General features: G+C 37.1%; 1 protein-coding gene across 15 annotated transcripts in view; it reads left to right on the top strand.

Annotated features, from left to right (window-relative positions):
• Positions 1-6,942: 6,942 nt before the first annotated feature.
• Positions 6,943-20,193, top strand: part of Fmr1 (fragile X messenger ribonucleoprotein 1) — a 33,908-nt gene continuing 20,657 nt past the window's right edge. For 12 of the 15 annotated variants that reach the window (XM_034485025.2, XM_034485026.2, XM_034485022.2 and 9 more), the window contains exons 1-5: positions 6,984-7,169; positions 13,637-13,689; positions 16,828-16,921; positions 19,347-19,418; positions 19,822-19,970. In XM_034485025.2, the coding sequence (XP_034340916.1) occupies positions 7,119-7,169; positions 13,637-13,689; positions 16,828-16,921; positions 19,347-19,418; positions 19,822-19,970 (419 nt within the window). In that variant the 5' untranslated portion in view covers positions 6,984-7,118. Of the gene's footprint in view, positions 7,170-13,636; positions 13,690-16,827; positions 16,922-19,346; positions 19,419-19,821; positions 19,971-20,193 lie in introns of all 15 variants that reach the window. The other 3 variants (XM_034485027.2, XM_034485024.2, XM_076918643.1) reach the window with 3 other exon arrangements.

The following is a 20,193-nucleotide window of genomic DNA, read 5'->3' on the forward strand; positions in this document are numbered from 1 at the left end:
AAAAAACAAATACAAAAAAATGAAGTAGGACATAAGATACTACCATATTTCTGTAACTAGAAAGGACAAGCAATGTTTGACAAAAGCAGCAACCACCTTTACTACAGCTTAAGAAAAGATACATCATTTTGGCCTTGCTTTGCCATCAAGGCTGAGAGAGTACTGTTAGTAGCACTTTCTCTGCAGATCAAACAAGACAGTGGATTGGTTGCTGAATCCAGAACTGTCCTCATCTCAGCCTTGTGTTATCACTTGGACAATTTTAGTAACCTGAATGCTTTCTTTTTGGGGTGCTAGCTACAAAAACAGCGCTGTTCTGTTTTTTCAAGTAACTTAATTCACTTCAGGAATGAAGTTCCGTCTACACTAACTTTCTGGTATCTTAGAAAGCACAGATTGTCTTTATAACTCTTCTTAGCAACTCGGTCAGGAACTTGCTATGTACCTTCAATCCATAGACTCAGATCTTTAATCCTTAGAGGAAGATTTCTTCTATAATTTTACACAATTTTCTCTCTATATTTTTCTTCCCCTGGAATTCTTACCAATTTTCCTATTGAATTTCCTATCTTTCATCCAAATATCCTGATTATTCATGGTGGCAATCTCTCTGTGTTTTATATTTTGAGTAAGGGTTTGGGGTATAATGTTTTAATCTCAACAGTAACAGTTCTGCCCTTTATTTTGGCTATCAAATTATCCCTTTAGTTGCTCTCATACTTTCTCAAATGTAGTATGTGCTTTTTTGTTCCAAACATCTTATGCCTCCTAGCAAGTCTATTACCTGAATGTGTCTGGTGAGTTTTCTTTCTGAATGCAGAATCTATGAGGTGACTGTTTATACTGCAGTAACTTCACTTTGGGGGACTTCACTCCTGGATTTTAGAAAAGTATAATGTAACGTAACTTCAGGTTCAGGCAGGGTGAGACTGAACAAGAAGAATCCCTGCAAAACAACACTATAGAAAGACGTAAGTTAAGTAGAAACTAAACATACCTTCCCTCCTAATTTCTTTTCTATTGCTATGACAAAATATTCCAACCAAAAGCTATTTGGGGAAAGGACTAGTTTATCTGACTTACACTTCCAGGTCAGCTCACCACTGAAGGAAGTCAAAACTGGAATTCAAGGCAGAAACCTAGAGGTAGGAACTATAGCAGAGGTTGTGAGGGAATGCTGTTTAGTGGCTTGCTCCCCCATTGTTTCCTCCGTTTTCTTATACAAGCCAGCACTACCTGGCCAGGGTGATACCAACCACAGAAGGCTAGGCAACGTCACATCAATCAGTAAAACCCTACAACACTTGTTTACAGGCAATCTTATAAACACAATAGCTTAATTGAGGGTCCTTCTTCCATGGTGATTTCCCAGTGTGTGTCAAGGTAAGCAAAATTAACCAACATACCTCCCTCTCATTTTGACAACTAAGGTTCCTCCCACCCGAGGAAAATCTGCACAGCATTGTCTGCCTTGGCCCAATGATCTGGTATATTAATACCCACATATTCCTGCAGCTCTGAAGGAGAAAATTCTCTATCAGCTTACTTACTCCTAAGGAATCCAAGGTTTGATGTGTTCCCAACAACTGGAGGTTCCAACGTCTGTTTTCCTGAGCAAGGTAGAGAGATTGGAACTGAGAACTATGTATCCAAAGTATCTCTTTACACTTGCACGGGTTTGTAATGCACAAATATTAAACAAGAAATTGACTCCAAATTTTAAAAGTCTGCCTAATTTTCCCTCCAGTTTTATTAGAAGCATTTTCAGATTTATTACCATAAAGAAGATCCTGATTTTAAAAAGCTACAAGATTTGTTCCACTTTTAGTATTTATATAGCTTTCTCGGAAGACCAAAATGTCAGTGATCAGATTAAAACCAGCTCCCAGTGTCAATTTTGAAGAATTAATTTCTTTTGAATAATAAACTGGTCAGTTTCGATGAATAATAATAGTCCTACCAAAGTACATACTATTGTTTTCTTATTTATATGACAAAATTACTATTTACCAGGTGAAAGCGTTATCAAATATGAATCTTTCAAGCCAAACTGACTTTTATTTCCTTCTGTCCTTCAGTATATTGTACTTTAGTTAGCATTCATTAAGTCAGGTTTCAATACTAAAGGAAACCATCAAATAGCAATCAATTCTGCTGCAAGGTTTAGTGACATACATTCTTGTGTATATTTATTCTCAGTCATATCAACCTAGGTGTAAAAATAGAAGTCATAATAGCAGTGCTACAATTGAATTGTTCTGACCATGCTCCATCCCAGATAATTCAGAGGATATTGTAGTCTCTTCTGTTTCTTAAAACTAATTCTGAAGAGTCTCCTAGTAATACTTAATGAGTTCTCCTCTGATGGCACTTTCTATTTCCCTCTTCCTATCCTGATAGCTCTTATCTCTAAAACTCTATTACTTCTGCCAGATAAATAACGCCTGGTAATATGTGTGTCTTCAAATTATACCAGTGCTGCTATCTGTGTCTCGGAACTCTTATATGGTTGCACAAGCCAAACCACTGCCATGAAGGAATTGAAGATGCACACTTTTACTAGTTGATTCAAAAACAGTTGGTGTCTGCTTGGAAAAGAACTTAGGTCAAGTACAAGTGGTGCCTTATACAGCATCTCTAGGTGCTCCTCTTAGATCTTGAACTCCATCAGGAGGCCATGGTTAGGGATCCAGAGCACAATGTGAATGACAAATGCTACACCAAGTTTTGAATCAGTCTCATTGTCCTAAGATGTCCTTCTAATTCTAAACCACACTTGCTTGGCCTATCTATTCCAGATGTGTTCATACATGATAGGCTTCTCATCTCTCATGAATAATAAACTTATATCAATCTTTTTCTTCTTTGAGTCTTCTGGATGTGACTAGATATCAGTTGTAAACATTTCATAGGAATATATCAGAAGGCTTAGATACCATCCATTCTAACTATAGTTGTTACTATTTAAATGCAAATACACTGTCATTTAATATTTTCCTACAGTAAGCAATACATTACTATTTTTTAGATGGGGTCTGCACCTACTGGACAGGAGCTCATTATGCACCTGAAGATGCCCTTGAACTTCAGAATCTCCTGCTTCTACCTCTATGCTGGGCTGGGTTTAGAGGCATGCATCTAAAACATTGTATTATATTTTTCAAATATCTGTTTTAAAAGAGAGGTCAAATCAAGGTGACAAGTTCAGAGAAAATGACATGAAAGAGGTCTGACTTTAGCAGTGTCTTGAAGGGCATTTCATCTAGGATTGAGGAATAAAAGGTGTAGAGGGCTCAAGTTACAAAACCATGAAATATAGAAGAAATTGATGCTGAGACAACAGACAGTTATTTAATGGAAGGCAGGGGCCAAAGTGGGGCCAGACATGCTGAAGTATAGGTGTGGGAGCAGATGTCATTTATGCTGAGTCTTCAATATGTATTCATTCATTCACTTACTCATTCAACAAATAGTTAGAAAGCATGTATGGTGTTTCCGACATTGGTGACACAAGTACATAAGCAATAAATAAAAGACAAATCATTTTTTAAAATTAAGTTTACATCCTCGTGAAAAAGACTAACAACTTGCCTGATATTTTCAAGATATCAAAGGAAGTATCATGATTGTGAAATTTAGAATGTGAGGCAGAAGGGGTAAAAGATGCCAGTGTATAAAATATTAAGGCTTGAATGAATAATGACTTTAGCTTTTACCAAAGAAATCTTACCAGAAATCCCATTGAAGTGTTTGGGGCAGCAATGTGCTCAGTGTGGCACATAAGTAGGGGTGTTGTTTTGTGTTGGGACTTGACAAAAAGAAGAGCGGCTGCAGGAAAGAAGTGAAGAATGAAAACCTGGATAGTGCATGGTTGGTGGGAAGTAGATTTGGGACACTGAAAGAGTTTGGTATGTGATTAGGACTGAGAGACCCCCTAGCATGAGATGTGAAGTATGACACCACCTCAGAGAGATCTAAGAGGAATGACAATGCACTATGTCCCCATAGTGAGGACAAACACCAAACACTTTAAATTTACCTAAAGTACAAGGGCAAAAAAGACATTTTTTTCTGCCTAGATAATATTAACAGTCCAATGAAAAAAATAACTGTAAATAAATAATTATACTGTATTATAAATGACAGTAAAATATTAAGCATTCAATGCCTGTTCTATAATCAGTGCAAAAAAAAAAAAAAAAAGAAAGAAAGAAAGAAACAGGAAGTATATACACAACTCTGTAAGAGCATACTCACACCCAAAATTCTTGCCATGGTGCATGAAGAAAATTAAAAGTTCTCATGACCCAGGGAATGGTGGCACATGCCTTTATTCCCAGAACTTGGATGGCAGGAGCAAACAGATCACCATGTTCAAGGCCTGCCAAGGCTAAATACTGAGACCGTGTCTCAAAAGAAATTTTAAAAATACAAATTTAATGATAGCACTGAGAGACAGATTTACAGTCCAGTTGCATCTCTGTATATGCAAAAGCCATGCACATATACTATCTATTTTGTGGTCAACTTGGTGGGAAATGCCTTTTATGAAACCACTCTAGAAGTAAAGAAAGAACAGGAAATTCAAGGGTAGCCTCTACTAATTCTGCATTCTGGCCAGCCTGCCCTACAAGAAAATCTGTCTAAAAACACTATCTTAAACTATTAATGATATATCAAACATTACAACTGGTTTCTAGAAGAATAAGACAAGTAACATACACAATAATATGAGCAAAAGAGGGGCCATGTAAGAACTAATGGTGAACATACTGAGAATTGAAAGAAACACTCACTTGAATATTTGCATCTGAAGTGAAATAACTACACAATTGGACTCTACCTAATAACTTTAAGGGGAAAGAAAGGTATGTAGAGTGTTGTGAAATCCTGAAACTATGTCTTAGAACAGTAACCTTTGTGAAGTGCTGATATGTTTGAAAACCCTGAGCAAACTGCATATCTTACACTTGGAAGATCTTCACAATCAATATGTCCCCTTTTATTATACTGGAGTTAAAACTAATGTTATGCCCCATCTGGTCTATGGTGAGATTTGTATTCAGCCCTAGTGGATTCTTAATATATTGTGGCTACTCCAAAGACCCTAGTTCACTGGGTCGTTTCTGTTTACCATAGCCTGAAGAAATGTGGCCCTTGACCCACTCCCTTAAAGCTGGACTTCCAACAGCATTAATATTGTTCTGGCTGGGGAAGGCAGGGAACTGAAAGCCTAACATGCTCTTCACCCTAGTTCTATGCCATCTGCCTGCGGTAACTCAGCCTTCTCTTTCAAGTACACACTTTCAAATAAGTCTTCCTTGGCACATTCTAGCTAGAAACATCTTGCTTCTGTGCTCACTTATCCAACACCACAGACAGGTTCATATCCAACTGTGAAAGATATATCCACACTTTATAGACTTTATCGCAGTTGCAGTTCCATATTTATATTTTTTCTTCATGTGTGTATATGTGTGTATGCATTCATGTGTGTGAGTATGGGCACACATATGCCATATCCATGTGTGGAGGTCGAAGAACAAGTTTGTCCAATACAGTCCTTGCCTTCTACCCAGAGACAGAGTCTCTCTTTTTGTTGTTCGAAGCAGGAAAAGGCACTTACTTAGGTGCTTACTTAGGCACTTAAGCCCAGCTTTCTGTGGATTCTAGGAATTCAGAATTTCCTGTTCGAATAGCAAATGCTTTATCCACTCGATCCACTTCTTCAGCCCCACATTGACAGTTTTGAGAAGTTGAATTTTGCCCATCTACTCCTGTAGGTTCCAATTTCAATAGTGACAATCTTTTTGTTGTTACCTCACCAAGGACTCACTAGTACTTAGTACAGAGCTTGGCACATGGTAGGCATTCAATGAACTTCTCAGTTGGATGCAAGCCTTCTAGATTAAGGGAGCATGGGTCAGGCTGGATATAAGCCCAGTACAGAGGCCAAAGGGGGAGAAAGGCTAGGCTTGGTTCTGCTGTAGAAGGCAAAGGCAGAGAGCTGCATGGAAAGGACACAATGATGTACATAGACAGGTCCCACGATTGCTTTACTGATGCCCTCCCTCTGGTACAGGGTGCATGTAGAAGAGGTTCATATCACAGTTGGATATGAACCTGTCTGTGGTGTTGGATAAGTGAGCACAGAAGCAACTAAAAGGAAATTAACACGTGTTTAACATCCCCCACACCCGCCGTCAGCTCTCTTTATTACGAATTCCAAGTAAAAGTATAGCGGAAAGTGTGCAGGACAGCACTGTCTGAGAAAGGGGTAACACTTCCTGAAGTTTTGACACACCCCATTGGCCCTTAAAAAGTACTCAAAGTTCCCACAATACGTCCCCAAATCGGTAGGTAGTATAGCGATTTATTTTGTGTTCTGGCCGTAAGGGTCCTAGAAGTCAGGGTGAATGTGCTTATCACTGTTCCTAGATCAAAGTGTTCTCCAATCGAATTTATCACTTTTTTTGACTTCCCCTCCCGCCGCGACTTCCAGTTCAATCAGGTCCCACACCAGTGCGGTGAAAAATCTACCCAAAGTCCCTCAATTCTGGTCAGCCCCATTTTCGACAACTGGAGGCCTTTTCCCACGTCCTTGCTTCCTCCTGTACGGAAGAGGCCTCTTGTCCCTGCGGTTGACCAGAGGCGGCGCGACCTGTTACTACCCTTTGCGCTTTCCCGCCTTTCACCAAGCGCGCGCGCCAAAGGGTCCGCCCTGTTACCCTGAAGCAGGTACCCAGGAGGGCGCATGCGTGTGCTCAGCTGCCCAAGAGGAGGAGAGGGCGGAGCCGAGGGGGCGGAGCCCACAGGGGGAGTGGCCGCCCGGGTCATGTGACCGCGCTTGACTGTTTACAAGAGGCGCGGCAGAGCCCTCGGCCTCAGTCAGTCAGGCGCTAGGGAACGTTTCGGTTTCACTTCCGGTGAGGGGCCGCGCCTGAGAGGGCGGGCAGTGAAGCCAACGGACGGCGAGCGCGGGCGGTGCCAGTGACGGCGGCGCCGCTGCCGGGGGGCGTGCGGCAACGCGGCGGCGGCGGCGACGGCGACGGCTGGGCCTCGAGCGCCTGCAGCCCACCTCTCGGAGGCGGGCTCCCGGCGCGAGGAAGGACGAGAAGATGGAGGAGCTGGTGGTGGAAGTGCGGGGCTCCAATGGCGCTTTCTACAAGGTAAGCGGCTACCGGACGGGCCCGGTCCTCGGCCTCCCTCCCTCTCTTGTGTCCCGGGCGGCGGGCGGGCCCCTCGGAAGCGGCGGGAGCGGTGGGCTGTCGGTTGTGAGGGAGCGGTGGACTCGGGGCCTAGAGCCCGCCTCAGCGCTCCGACTCCCGCCTGAGGCCCCGGGCGTCCGGCAGAACGCGAAAGGAGCGCGGGGAGCTGAGGGAGCTTGAGCGGCCGAGTTCAGTCAGCGAAGCGGGAATGCTAGGACGGGGATCCGGCCGTAGGGCCGGTGCCGCGTGAAGTGGCGGCAGCGGCTTAGTCCTGCTTTCCCAAATAATCCTCTCCCAGTGGGTTCGGGGCCTGACACGCGGGGAGCCGGGAGAGAACCGGCGGCGCCTCAGTCCCGCCGCCTCCTGCCCTGACGGGCGACCGTTAGGAGTCTTGGACGGCCGTTAGGAGGCTCGGGCTCCCGGTTTTTGGCCCTCAGTTCAGACTTTGGAGAGGTCCCTGGTTCTGGGCGAGGGGTGTGGAGGGAGTCGTAAGAAGAAGCGGTCGGCAGCCCGGAATCACAATGGCAACTGCTCTTCAGTGGCCTCTTTGTGAATTTCGAAGGAGGGTTGTAGACCGAAAAGTTTCTGAAAGACCGTGACATGTGAGAGAGCCGTTTACAACGCTGGCCGAAGCCGATAGCCACGGCCGCCTAGTCTCTTTCTAACTGGGAGAAATTCAGGGATAAGCATGGTGCTTGCGGCTTCTAAAAATATTACCAAGTCTGCTTATTTTAAATTTTCCTTTGTGTTTAAGTTCTCAAGGACCCGAATTTGTGCAACAGAACTTCAGGAAATTAACGGGGACTGTAGGATTGCTACTGACTTTTTACCAGGACGGTTTGGAATGTTCTGTGCGCTGAAGTGCATAAACTTGAGTATATTCGCTTTGACTTTTGCGGTGTTGCAGTGGGCTATATTCTTGAGGTTTTAGATAGGCATTCATGGAACTACTGAGAGTTTTTTATACCATTGACTATCAGGTAACATTGTATATCTTTAAAGGAACCTTAAAATATACTGTGGTCTGATTCTTGATACTGCATAAATGTAGATCTAGCAACATTATAAATTCTCCTTTTTTGAATGTTTATAAGCTCTGTAAGGCCCCACCTCACTAGAATATTTTAGTGACAGAAGGTGCACGTGGAAAGAAGCATGGAACATAGCTTTTGCCATTGTCCAACAGTTTTAAGTTTATTGTAGAATAACTTGGACATTTCCAATGAGACATACTAGGCTAAACTCAGAAAAGTGACTTTAGTACATTATGCTTTTACCAAGTTTATGGAGACATTTAGTAGAAAATAAATTTCGTGAATGAGGGAAATGTGTAAAATACCAATTTATACAAAAAAATCTTTTTGTTGTAGTATACTAGGAGACATAAAAAACACAGCATTTATGTTACTAATTTTACCACTGCAGTTTTCTTCAATTTGTTGTAATAAAAAAATGTTCCACTTAGTTTTGATTAGTTTGCATTAGAAGTTTTCTAGGTTCTAGAATGACAGTTTTAGTTACTAGAGTTGGGGCACTGAGACACAGATGAGCAAGGGATAATAATAGTTAAGTAGTATTTTTGTTCATCTCTAATACCAGCTTAGAGTTCACTGTTACTGGCTTTTAATGAAGTTGGCTTGCCATTGAGGGCAAGTAGCACATCCTACTCTTGAAGGATTTATTGGCCCCAGTAATTTTGCTTGAAAACTGACTGGAATATTTTAAAAAAGTGTTCTGTGTTCACTATTAATCCCCTTGCTTTTTTTCTTGCCTTTGTTTTTCAGCATCTTCTTAATTTGAAGGTGAACAAAAAGGAATAGGTTATGAATTATCCTTTGATTCCCTGAGGGGACATGTAGTACTTTTTAAAAATGTATGTTGAAGAATTGCTATTTTTTAAGTTTTAACTGTCTATATTAAGGGAAGGGTACTGACTATCCTAAAAAAAAAGGTTTAAATTTTATATTACTTAGAATACTGACTGTGAACAGGAAAAATAAAGTGGAAGCATGCTGAGTCGTTTTCTGGTGAAATTGATGACAAAGATGAGAAGTAAAGACCATTATAGAAAAAACTGGGGACCTTGTTCATTAAATTGGTAGAAATAAAAATTTAAAGCAAAATAATCAAATTCAGTATAACTGAATTCAGTCTTTGATTTGCTTACTAGAACCACTGTATTGTGAAAAATAGTTGTACATCCCCTGAGCAATTAAATTTGCAGAATAACTGTGTAGAGCACATATTAGGAATGATTTGATTCTTTCTCTAAAAGATCACCAAAGTGAAGATTTCAAATTCACATATGCTTCTGGCATGGTAACTGCCAACCAGTTCTAATTTGGATTTTTTTCCTTTTGGTGTTTAATTTGTAAAACTATTAGATTTACTTGTGAGTATGTGAGGGTGAGTGGATGCTTATTTACATCCCTTGCCACACTTGTCAGAGGACAACTTTCAGGAGTTGTCTGTCTCCACCATGTGGCTACTGGGGATGGAACTCAGGTCTGCAAGCCTTTACCTGCTGAGCCATCTCTCAAGACCTAGCTCTTTTTTGGTATTTATTTTTTAAAATTTGAAAGTTAGACTTAGCCCTCACCGGGGCTTCTACTTTTAAGCTTTGGTTTTTTTTTTTTCTTTAACCTGGAAAAAGTTGATCACCCGTACTAGTTTTTGAGCCCTTCAGACATATTTAAAATCCGAAGAAATTTTGATTTGTATCTCACATGATCTTTAAAAAGCATTGCTTAAACCAGTAGTGTTGCAAAACACTGCTATACATCTTTATTCAAGGTGCATCTGCCCATGTTTTTTTGTGTATTACAGTTTGGATATGTTGAGAATGATAATGCATTAACTTCATTTTGATATAGAATGTGAGAATACTCCATATGCAAAGATTTCTAGGTTTTATATTCTAGTATCAAAATTAGTAAACCATGTTAGAGACATACACAAAACTTTTAAATTTCTAACTATAATGGCTAATATCTAATTATTATGTGTAATTATGCAAATTCACAAATATATTGTCATCTTAGTTTTAAGCTCCACATCTGAGCATAAACTCCTATTAGCTGAATATTATTACCATATATAGTAGTTTATTGCAAATTTTTTAATGCCAGGTTTGGTGGATCACACCTATAATCCTAGCACCTGGGAGGCAGAGGCTGGTGGATCTCTGAGTTCCATGCCAGCCAGGACTACAAAGTGAAACCCTATCTATAAAAGGGGGGTTGGTGGGGGGGGTTATAAAGTCTTTAGTGCCCAACCTGTATATCATTTTAGCTACATTGGCTTGTAGAAATAAATGTTTTACCACAAACTTTCACAAGCTTTAGAAATTTATAAGCCTACATAAAATTTAAATGAACTCACATTCTTGGTTTTCTCTGAAATCCAGCAATCTTCAAGTATGGGTGTTAATTTACATGTTAAAGAAATGAATGATGTAAATTAGCACATTTTATCCTCTCAAATCTACATGCCCTTTGTAAGATTTAGTGTCTTTGTGGATGTAACACCCTGCATTAGAAATGTGTGATTCCAGTTCCATACTCATGTATTCTGATAACCTCAAAAATACTAATTTTGTGCAAAATTTTGTGCAAAATTTTGTGCAGTATTATACTTGGGATTTAAGATTCTGGCCCACTCTGGGAGATGGTTGGGATCATGGTTATGGTAATAGTTACCAAGTGTGGAGTCTTAGACAATACTTTGCCTCTATTAGCCTCCTCCCACTGTTTTAATTTGTATAAGGGGTGTGTATAGGGAGATGGGATAAAAAATTACTAATGTTTGTCAGGGTGGTGAAAGTTTTGGATCTGGGATTTAAAATCAGACTTTTGACAATGAGATGATAAAATTCAGCTTGAAGAAATAAAGTAGATTCTATTTTTTGTCCACTTTTCAATTTTATTATAATCTTTGCTCATAATTGTTATGACATTGCTTTAGCATCCCATAACTACAATTGTATAATCTTTTTTAATTGTGGACACAAAGATGCCATTAATCTCCAGTTTATATATCAGTGTTCTTTTTTTATTAATCTTTCTAGTTTGAAATATTTTCTTATGAATTCTTACTGAGGAAAGATAAAGTTACAAATGTTTGACTCTGCTGTGAAGCTTGCTTTTGTTAGTTACCCTAGGAACTCACTAAACCTGAAAAACTGTAACTTATAGAAACATATATAAACATCAGGAAAACAAGTCAGTGGATGCTGTTTTCTTTGTACCTGTTGTCTTTAGTCAGAGTGAATCTTATTTTTCTTAGAATTATGGAAGAACTGTTGTTGTTTTATTGTTCATTCTTTTATATTGCTAGGGCCTACATGTGAAGTTAGGAGAATTAAAAATTCACTGTATATATGAAGCCTTGAATCATACATCTTATATGTCCCTGTAATTTATCTCTAGGAGGAAAGTTTTAATTTATATGTATAAGTGTTTTAGCTACATGTATGTTTGTGCACCAAGGATCGAAGAGAGGGTATCAGGTCCCCTGGGGATAGATGTGAAGATTGTTGTGAGCTGGAATATAGGTACTAGGTTTTCTAACCCCTAGTTACATTACAACTTTAAAAGGCTAGTCTAGGTCCTTAATTCAAAAATGACGAATCAGAGGTTTCCAAATCCTGCAGCTATTATGTGATAGAGCCAAGATTTTTGAGCCTATATTTAATTTATAAAAAAACTCAACCTCTAAGTTCTCTGATCCCATTAATAGCCTACCTGTCAGATACAGTGAAGCTCTCTGGGCATTCATCTAGTCCGTCTTTGAATATATCACAGAAATCTCAGCTTGTTGTTTTTACAAACATCAACTTAGCATGATAGGAAAGAATCACAGCAAAATGAAGTTGGCAGGTGAGGTGATAGCTCTCTAGAAGAACCTTGTGAATGAGTTAAGAGAGAGTCAGAGTTTTAAAAAACATTCTTGGAAGAAGTATGATGAGAGCACTTAGAAAGATATGAAACCTCTGGGGAAGGTTTGCTAAAAAGACTTTAGAAATGACAGGATGTATTGTCCTTAGTGTGTGTGCAGGGCAGAGTCCACAGATGAGATTCTTTTATTAGTAAAGCAGTAACCAGAAGGTATTAAATGCCTTCTATATCGGTTAACATGCAAACAGTGACTAAAATGACTGGTTTTTTAAACAATTGTGTAAATATCTATACATAGATAAGCCTCATTAACTCAGAGGCAGTGGCCCTTTTTGGATGTGATGATTACTCAAACTATTTCTGATACATTTCATCCAGAATTACATTCTAGGACTGTGAAAACATTTCTTTTTACCATATTTATTTATTTATTTATTTATGGCTTTTTTGTGCTTGAGCTCGCTCTCTCTCTCTCTCGTTATACCATTTACAGCTCTCCTTTGAAAGAACACTTCATTTTTTAAGAAATAGGCAAATGTACTGAATGCATATGATTAAACTAGATAATAATTTGGGCAAGTAGGGAGAAATAAGAATGCAGCCATATAGTCATAAGACTAAGGCTGACTTTTATTGTTAGTTTGAAAACTTAATGTTTGTAAATGTTTTAAATTAATACGGTATGCTAAAATAGCCACTGATCCATCCATAGTTCTGAATGGGTGACTGAATTTAATTGTAATTAATTTTAATGTAAATAGTTATAGGTCACTTCTGGTTACCATAGACAGTACAAACAGCAAAGACCAGTTTTTGAAAGACTTTGCTTTACAAAGGACAATTTTCCACCCAGCTGTGCCAAAGTTCAGTTTGCTGACTCAGGAGTTTAATTTTTTCAGTATATAATGTACTGTAAAGAACTAGTACTGTTATATATGCTGTTGTGCTGTTGCCAAGGCATTGCAAACATCATACAACTTTCCAACAGGATGAGGACAGAAGAGTTACCTTTTCCTTTTCTTAGTAAATGAATGATAATGGAAGTCTTGATTTTAGTTGGCATTTAATAATCTCCCCCAGAAATAAATTATTAACTTGGTATTAGCTAATGTATGAGGACAGAGGACACCTTCCCCTTCTCCATAATTTTATTCTATAGTATATAAATAGAGCATTTATGGATAAGTTACAGGCTTATCTTTACTGCTAGGCATATAGTTCTAGAATAAGTTTCTTAATTTTTAATAACGTAGCCTAAAGTATACCTCTAACTTCATACTCAACACGAATTGTAATGGCCAGTGTAGCTATCTCTTGGAGATGCTAAACTCTGAGATAAATTTTCTTATTTAGTGTTGTAATTATTTGTATTCCTAAAGCCTAATATATAGTTTGTGGCAAAACACATATGGTGAAGAAGAGAACATCAGAAACTGATTTTCAAAATTCTATTTTATTCTTAAATATCTCTAAAATTTAATTTAAATGGTCTTCAAGCTTAAAAGTTAATTTACTGTGGTATTTTTCTTGCAGGCATTTGTAAAAGATGTCCATGAAGATTCTATAACAGTTGCTTTTGAAAACAAGTAAGTTTCTTACTACTTAATCATAATGTTGAAGACTTTTAATGTTTTATACCCATTCCTTTTTCCTCATTCTTTTAGATTGAAGTCTGATTTGAATTTTTTTTCCTATTACTAAACGAAGTTTCCAGAGAGCCCAGTATTAACTCAGTAGAAGGCCCTCTTTTGCTAATGATTAACTTCAGAGGTCCTTACTATATAATCTTGATCCTTAAGTCCATTTGATTATGAAAACAAAAGACACATTCTTCCCAATGAGCTGAAAGATTAAATAGTTTGTAATTTTATTAAAAGTTGAAAATGTGGGAATTTATGACTATTTACAATAAAAATGGTTGTGAGTTTTATGGTGATTTTTAATTATATGGTTTATTTTACCAGAAGAAATTATTTTTCCTCATTAGATTATTTTTATTTTTTCACATATTTTTAATCAATAATAATGATAGGTAATCTTTACTGCTTGTTTCTAGATCATAAAGCAGTACTTAAAGATTTAGGAATATGAGCTATACGAAAAAGTCAATAATCTAGATATCATTTCATTGGAGGAAAAAAGTCTAGTCAACTAAATTCATTGAGTATTAATAAAGGCCATTTTTTAGGTAGCCCTTTGAGACTCTGAAATACATATAAGTTTGATATTGGTATTAGGATTTATATTAAACTCTGGTAAGTGACAGTTATAACATTTAGGTTTTCTCTACCATAATAATAGTACATCCAAGGCAGACTGAAAATCTGTAGATTAAAAAAGTAGTATAGTGATTGCTTAGACTTGTTAGGGATGTGTGAGAAAGGCCATAACTAAAGTATAAAATACTTCCTGTTGTGGAGATAAAAACATACTACAATTCACTAACAATAATTGTGTATTATCTGAGAATGCACTTACTACACACTATTGAATTTGTGAATTATGTAGTTTATAAATTATATCTTAGCAAATCTCCCAAACTGCAGTCTGTGACACAGTTACTGAGCACTAAAAACAAATACCTTGCTTCTAAAATATTAATAGACCTGCAATTCACTGTCTAGAAAAATCTGAAATTAGACTATAAGCTTAGATTCTTTAAGCTAGCAAGAGAACAAAGTAGTAACTTTTGATGCCTGATAGACATTTAAAATGATATAGATGAAAGGACTAACAGAATATTAAACCCTGCTCCATGCTCCAGACTAATAATGTTAGTCTACAAGTTTAAGTAATAGAATATCCTTGCCTAAATGTGTAAAGACAAAAGTTCCATTATTGCCTTTTTACTTTTTTAAGTATTTATCATTAAACAATAAACAACTGTAATATTGTATCTCTATTGAAAGTATCATGGGTAATTTGGGGGAGCTTTTAATTATGTTCATGAATGTATATCTGTGTGAGAGTATGTGCAACAAGAGTACAGATGTTAATGGAGGCTAGAAGTACCAAATCTCTGGAGCTGGAGTTATAGGCTCAACAAGGGTATTGAGAACCAATTCAGGTTCGCTGTAATTATTTAATAGCTAAGCCATGTTTCTAGCTTCGTTGTGATTATACTTTTATCTGCTTATTTCCTTCACTAGTAAGACTACTATTTTCAAAAATGGGCATTTTGATTCACTACTCTTAGTTTCTCCTTTGAACTGTAAACTATTAGGCAGAATCTTTGGTTTTTGTGTGTTTTTTTGGCTTTCCATCTAAAAGGGGGGTGAAGGAAGAGAACGATTCATCAGGAATACTTAGAAAACACAGTATTTCATAGAATAGGATCCATTCATTTAGAAATAATAGCTTAGTTAGGGTGCTTAGTTTTTAACCTGTATTTAATATCTTTGAATCTGTACTTAAAGAGTTAAAGTGATTTTCACTTCTTTGGAACCAAGAAATTTATATTTTGCATTGTATGCCTTACAAGTGAAATGTACCTGACAGTTTGTAACATGTTCAGTCACTAGTTATCAGTGGGTATTAAAAAGCCATTCTGCTTCATTTTAATTATACTCTTTTCAAGTGTATTCTTAAGTCACATTGGGGTCGGGGGGGGGGGTGTCTCAAGTCTAATTTCATCACTCAACAGATTTCTACAAATTCAGACTTATTTGTCCTCTTGTGCAGTAGTTCTTTGTAAACAGAAAGGAAAAGAAAGACAAGTATTCTTCAGTGGTGTTTTAATAAAATAAAATCCTGTATCAAAATATAGACATTTTATGAAGCTAGAAAGATTACTCAGCAGTTAAGGATTCTTGCTGTCTTTACAGAGGACTGGAATTTAGTTCTCAGCACCTGAAACTTGTTCCAGAGAATCTGATACTCTCTTCTGGCCTCTGGTCATGCACATTCATAGACACACAGGCATAGAAATTTTTACACAGAACAGATCTATTTTCTTAATGGAAAAAGTGACTACTCTAAGTGTTTGAATCATCTAATGTCCTTATAAAATTTGTTGCTTAGTATTTTATGTCTTTGTAAGTAGAAAAATGGTATTTTAAAGCTATTGAATATTTTAAATTAAAAAATTAGACAATTTAATTGAACTCCTGTAGGCTGTCTCCATTGGGTTTCTATGGTTTAGGAGACCCCCCCACCAACCCAGTCCATGCTGATACATCGGTAGATCAGCATCCAGCTACCTATGGCAAGAATTGACTACCTCGTGGGATCTAAAATTTAAAGGGGGACAAGTGAGTTGAGAATTGCTAATGTGCTGACTGCCATTCATTTTGCTTTGGGAAGTAGAGGATAGTTACTGTGGTTGATGGAATGTAGTCAGAATTATTTTGCAAGTAGAACTATGTTGATGATATTACTAACAATTGTCAATACTAATTTAAGCATCAAAGGATTTCTGTTGTAGACTTGGGTTTTAAAAGTCTCAGAGTTAAAATTAGTAGAAGAAAAACCGTTTGAGTAATAGTTTTGATCTGTTGCCTTTAGAAAAACTGTGTGGAAGCCCAGGTTGCTATGCTGCATGCAGACTACGTTAAAATGTCTGTACATTGCCGTTATACACCACTCAGCAAAAACTGGCTATTTGAAAGCATTTGCTTCTTTAAACCAAGAAAGAGTCACACTTAACCAAAGTTGATTGCAGCATGTTCACTATTTGCATTAAACACCAAAAGCATGTCAAATAATGATATTTTGTTTATTTGCAGCTGGCAGCCAGAGAGACAGATTCCATTCCATGATGTGAGATTCCCACCACCTGTAGGTTATAATAAAGATATAAACGAAAGTGATGAAGTTGAGGTGAGTTCCCCAGACTGTGAAATAACCAAGGACTGAGGACATCTGTGTAATTTTCTTTGACTTTTAAAATATACCTTGCTTTTAGCAGTATTTAAACTACCTTGAGTGTTAAAGTTGAAATGGACATAGTCTTTTGATGATTTGAAATGTTATATGGTACTTATATTTGGCTACTGAGCCACACTCAGGGAATATTTTGTTATTGTTCAAAGTTCCTTTACCCCATTAGTATACCCTTGCCCCATTTCTAAATCTCTTTTATATTTGTTACTATCCTATTTACTTTTTAAGCAAAATGAATTTGAAAAAAATGGTTTTACAAAGGAAAGTAATAATTTTAACAAAGCATGAATATGATTTTATATGCCTATGATCTCAGCCTTTATGAGGTGGAGGTTGGAGGATCAGGAATTCATAGTTCTTCATAGTTCTACATAGCAAGTTAGAGGCCAGTTCTAAATACATGAGAGTGCCTTACCTCTAAAAGAATTTTTTTTTAAGAATTCTAGAGCCAGTTGTTGTAGCACATGGCCTTTAAATCCAGCACTCATGAAACAAGCACGTAACCCTCATGAATTCAAGGCCCACCAGGTCTATGATACTGAGTTCTAGGACAACCAAGTCTACATAGAGAGACCCTGTTTCAAAAAACAAACAAAAAGAAATAATTTTATTTAATAGACTAGTAATCTAAAATTTATTTTAGTAGTAGTAGTGAATTTTTCTGGTATATATATTTTTAAACTTGTGTCTTTGAACTACCTGCTCATCTATCATTGAGCTTTTGGAATAAAAGGTACTGTTGAAATTTGATCAAAATCATTGTATTTGTGATTCTCTACTCATTGAAAATTGGTTTTATATTATACTTTGGCCTTATAGTCTTCTCTATCTTACAGTTTTGTAGTTTCTTTTACCTCCTACTTCCCAAGCCTCATTTTGAGGTCTTTTAAAAAATGCATTATTTTTTTACAGTTTCATGCGTATTTGTAGTATGAAGAAAGCAAATAAATAGGTACTTGTTAGAGGTAAGCAACGTAAAGTTAGGTTCTTAAATGCTAATTTTTTTGCTTAGAATATCAGGTACATTAAAACAGGATAGTCTTTTCCCTTTGATGAGGTTACATTCTAGCTGGACTAGCTAATGTCATGACAGGTGGAAGTCATATGAAGGAAGAGAAAGCTAAATGGGAGATAATACAGTGTTATTTCAGAGTCTAGTTGGAGGTCTCTGAATGTTCAAACCTATGTTCTTTTCTCTGCAGTTTAAATGAGGAGTAACATACTATTTATTAGCCTAAAACTGTACTTAGTGTATTCTGTGTTTGGCTTTGCAAGAGATCTTAATTATAAGTACAGTTGTTATCTAAACTTGTACAGGCCTTTAAGCTACTGATATGGCTCAGTAGACATGGGTACTTGTTCCCAGGGCTAATGATCTGAGTTAGATCACCAGAACTGGCATGGTAGGAGAGACCAGACACCAGGGGATTGTCCTCTGACCTCCACATGTGTACCCATAACATTACCAAGTAAATAAATGTGTTTATTCTTTTTCAAAAACCCTCTGGTATCTCCTTCCCTGTGGGCTTCTTGCAGTGTTAAAGCAAAGGCCAGTTTATGTGTTTTGTTTCTATGGCAAGACTTTGGAGGGCTAAAGAAAACCATTTTGTTTTTTCAACTTAGTTGCTTGACATTTGAAGCCCATTGAGATGAATCATAAAACTTGCCTCAGAAGCTAGTAAGGTGGCACAGCAGATCATGGCACTTAAGTTCTATATTAATACTTGTTAGTGTCTTCACAAAAGATTGCATGCTACACATTGCAAATGAACTTGAAATGGTTTTCTAAGAGATAATTATTAGAGTTGTGTATAAAAGCCAGGAAAGTGGTATTCCAAAGATTGCCAGAATAGATTTGTCCTTTTTTCGTTGAGAGGAGGAGCCAGAAAAGCATAGTAGCCTTCAAAAGAGATGAAGGCCAGGACCCTAGTCTAGTAAGCTGAGTGATCAGTGAACTTACCTGCTTATTGAACAGGTAGTTGTTACCTTTGTCTATAACTTTGGATTGGTTTTCCTTGTTATAATAAAATAAAATGATGCTTACATGATTTCAGATACATTTTTGTAGATTGAATACCTACAGAAGACAATCTAGACATGTTATGGATACCAGCTTTTCTCAAGTGTCCATGTCAAGAGTAGTAGATTAGAGAAGTAAGCAAAGTGCTTTTGACTGTGAGTTCTCACGTTGTTTCCAATTATGTATCTTTGTCTAAGTTAACATATATGTACAGTTTGGTTGAAGTCATATGGCATACGATTTCAAAAATACATATAGACTTAAGATTTCCTCAATGTCTAATGTTTGATGCTTCTGAATTAATTTTAATCATAAATATTCTGTTTTATAATTCTTATCTAGGTTTATTCCAGAGCAAATGAAAAAGAGCCTTGCTGTTGGTGGTTAGCTAAAGTGAGGATGATAAAGGGTGAGGTAGGAAAATGCATATTTGTTCATACTATTTACATTTTCTAAACCCACATTTTAATTTGGTATCTATTTTTAATTACTGCTTAATTTTAAGTCATTTTATAAAAATGTTTTCATTATATGTTTGCTATATGCTATGTGTTTCTATTGATTAAAGTTCGCCCCCCACCCCCAAGAGTTTATATTTTAAAATGATAGGAGCTAGGCATGGTGATCCATGCTCTTAATCCCAGCACTAAGTGACTGAGTCACAAAGGTCAGAGTTCAAGGTCACCCCTGGCTATCTAGTAAGTACTAGGCTAGTTTGGGCTATTGTGAGTTCCTATCTCAAAAAAATAGGAAAAGTTAATGTAGGTTTCCCTTCTTTTAAAAATATGTCTAAGAATGACTTGTTTATTTCTCTCAGTTTTATGTGATAGAATATGCAGCATGTGATGCTACATATAATGAAATTGTCACAATTGAGCGTCTAAGATCCGTTAATCCCAACAAACCTGCTACAAAAGATACTTTCCATAAGATGAAGCTGGAGGTGCCAGAAGATTTACGACAAATGTAAGTTGATAGTACAAAAAAAAAAATGCTATATGAAAAAATGCTGGGAACATACAAGGGTGTGTATTTTTACAAATATACATTTTTATATATACATACGTATGCATATATAAATTGAGATATTGTATACAGGTTACTAATTCAGAATGTAAATTTTAAAATAGTATGTTTTGTATTTTAACTTTGGCAAAAGTATTTAGTTTGGTTGCAGTAAATAAGGAAA

This window comes from Arvicanthis niloticus, chromosome X (genome assembly GCF_011762505.2).
Source record: "Arvicanthis niloticus isolate mArvNil1 chromosome X, mArvNil1.pat.X, whole genome shotgun sequence".
Lineage (NCBI taxonomy): Eukaryota > Metazoa > Chordata > Mammalia > Rodentia > Muridae > Arvicanthis > Arvicanthis niloticus.